The 3,044-nt window shown below is 42.5% G+C and overlaps 1 protein-coding gene across 1 annotated transcript in view; it reads right to left on the bottom strand.

Moving 5' to 3' along the window:
* The window catches only part of LOC104465133 (DNA polymerase delta subunit 3-like), a gene marked incomplete at its 5' end in the record, with an annotated part of 6,703 nt that extends 4,458 nt beyond the window's left edge, over positions 1-2,245 (bottom strand). The window contains 2 exons of the mRNA XM_010078053.1: positions 263-365; positions 2,190-2,245. Of these exons, the coding sequence (XP_010076355.1) occupies positions 263-365; positions 2,190-2,245 (159 nt within the window). The remainder of the gene's footprint in view (positions 1-262; positions 366-2,189) is intronic.
* Between the last annotated feature and the right edge of the window lie 799 nt (positions 2,246-3,044).

Below are 3,044 nucleotides of genomic sequence, written 5' to 3' on the forward strand. Positions count from 1 at the left end.
GAGATGAGTGGCAACAGGATTTCAGTTAAATAAAAACCCTGGTGCGTTATTCAGCACTGTGTTACCAAACCGATGGATCTTTCCACCCCATTGTTCGTACGTTGGGCAGAGTGTCTTATTTTGTACTACAGAAAACCGAGGCCACTGTGCCTGTTACTGCAAAAAGAGAGCAAGTTCAGCTTTTGACCCAAAAATTACAAATCAAGATGGAAGACACAAGAACAAAGAGCTCACAGACACCCCTGAGAAATAAAACACTCACAAGGTGTCCATTCTGCTTGAGGCTTCCTGCTACTAAGTAAGCGACGTGAAGCTGAGCTCCTGAATTCTCCTTTCGTTTTCTTTCTACATAATCATACAGCATCCTGCACAAAAGAAATGAGTGTTAATTACTTCGAAAGGAAAGAGCCCAACACCACCCCTTCCTTAGAAAAAAAAGAAAAAAAATAGTAAATCCAGCCCGACATGGAAACATTTCACATAAACACAGTTATTTTAACCAGGATTAAATTAATCTTAATGAGACATCTTCCTCCTCTGCCACTTTGGAGAATCTCAGTCCAACAACTCTATAAACCAAAGGTGAAATGAACACAAGCTCTCAGAGCTTTAATAGTTGGTTGCAGATGGTCTCACACCCTCTGGGCAGCTTGTTCCAAAGTCTCCCCTCAAGAAAGGCGGTTTCTCTCATTACAACCCAGCATGATGAGATTGAGCTGAGACTCAAGCTTTCAGCTCCCACTTTTACCACTGATTTATGACAAATGTCCCACATAATCGGGCAGAGACACTCCTGCACGCTCCGTGAGGACACTACCTGGTAAAGACACTCGAAGATCGCTAGTGCTGCAGCGACAGACTGCAATTAGCATGCTGTCAGCATAATCAGTAAAATAATTCTCTTATCAGGCACTTTCCAGATTCTAGGAGAGAGTTTTAAGCACAAAGATGCCACGGGAGTTCTCCATCTCCAGGTTGCTTTCAAGAGTATGAGAAGGTGTCCCCATTTCATAGGATCACAGAAGAGTTTGGGTTGGAAAGGACCTTAAAGATCATCAAGTTCCAACCCCCCTGCTGTGGGCAGGGAAATTTCACCTGGGTCATCACAGCAAAAAAGTTCTCTGGCTCCTAGTTTAGTGTAGGAGCAGAACTGTTCCCAGCAGAGCTCTCCAGTCAGGTCTACACCATCGCTGAAGCACGCTCAGGTTTACACATCATCTAAATTGTTCACACACAGGCAGAGGAAAGAGACCAAACCATCTCTTTGTTACATTAGACGTCTGAGTTGATATTTGGGTTTGGACAAGACAGGTGAAGCTGGGCTCAGTACATCGCAGCAGAGTACGCAGCAAATGAGCCTTTAGGTTCAAGCTATAGCCAGAAACAAGGAGAGAAAATATTTGTATTATGGGACTTGACACTCTCACAGAGCCTTCAAATCTTATGCTTAACTTCACCTTGCTGTGAAGCAACAGCCCCAGAACCCTCATGAGCTCATTCTTTGTTTTATGAGATATTTAAAAGGTTCCAGCAATTTTTATTCTTCAAGACAAGGTTAAACATTTATGATAATTTTGGAGAAGCAAAAACATCCTGATAGCACAGCTGACTTCTCCATCCTTCCAACATTTACCCGTGCCCATCAAGCCCCGTAAGCAGATATTTATAATGGGTTACGCACACACAGCAGGGTGATCGTTTGTCACACACATGAGCTGCAGTTACACCATTAGTGCTGGTGTATATTTTCCTGACTCTCCTCCCAGCAACATCCACGGATAACGTCTGGCATCCTAAGCTGGGATATCCTCACAGAGGCATAACTCTGCTTGCAGGACGGAAGCCAAGTTCAGAAAACACATCCACATTTCAGGATGAAAGGAGCTACATCCATTTCTGTAATAATATAACGTTAAAACATCTGTTCCGACCTAAATATTTATGATATAAAAGCAGCATAAGGTGTCCAGCTGGGCACTGCTCTCTAAAGAACAACCAAAGCCAAGACCTGCCCACAGGAGGAGCGAGAAACATGTTGAATAATGTAACTGACTGTACCCCAGAAAACACACAGGATTTTAAAATATTTCCAGATAAATTATTTTAATATCGTAACCACAATCACAAAAACAGGAATGAACAAGGCTTTGCCCCAAAACAAAAAGTTTGTGGGATGCATTAATACCTACTGTTTAGCCTGGTTGACGTGAACTCCCAGAGTATAACTCAGCCATTTGTATGTTACCTGTACAAGAGAAAAAAAAATACTTTAGTAAGGAAACCTCTCTTGACTCGTTAAACCACCTTCCTCTGCTCATTTAATGAGTAAATAAAACTCTTTAGGCGCCCTCCCCTCCAAGAAACCCACAGCAAAGCCTGTGAGAAGTGAGAGCACATGGACACCCGCCCCCCTGTGCTTTAATGAGTAGATTGAATCCCTAAGACCTAAAAAAAACACCCTAAAAGGTGGGTTTTTGCGAACAGCTTCTTAAAATGCCATCGCATAAATAAAAGCCCTTCAAAAAGCCCGCACTGCTCAGCTTCACAAGGGAGAAAAAAAATTAAACAGCACAATTTTTAATTGTGAGAAGCTTTTATTGTTCTCCCAAACGACTACTGAGGATTTATCGGATTTCTGACGCCCTCGCCTGTCCCAGGGACACGGGGATCTCCAGCTGCATTGCAAGTCCAACAGCACAGCGCAACAAATCTCAGGAGGCGACAGCTCTAAGCCCAGCCCTACCAGCTGCTGTATTATTTAGACAAGCCGTGTCTTGAAAAAAAAACCTGTTTCTCCTCCTGCTCTGCCTTTTTAAACCAATCCTCAGGCTACAGCCTCTCCTGTCTCAAATACAACAATTAAATTGTTATTAATCTAGCAGTTTACTGAAATAAACTATAACGACGACAGCAGCTCACATTAATGCTTTGACAGATGCACCAACTTTCCTGTAGCAGTTTCTCAGCAAAAATCTTTATTTTGAAAGAAACACAAACACACATGCCTACCATTCTTCTGAATTGTCTTAAAAAAATAGCAAGGC

Source organism: Pterocles gutturalis, unplaced genomic scaffold, assembly GCF_000699245.1.
Source record: "Pterocles gutturalis isolate BGI_N339 unplaced genomic scaffold, ASM69924v1 scaffold26558, whole genome shotgun sequence".
Classification (NCBI taxonomy): Eukaryota; Metazoa; Chordata; class Aves; order Pterocliformes; family Pteroclidae; genus Pterocles; species Pterocles gutturalis.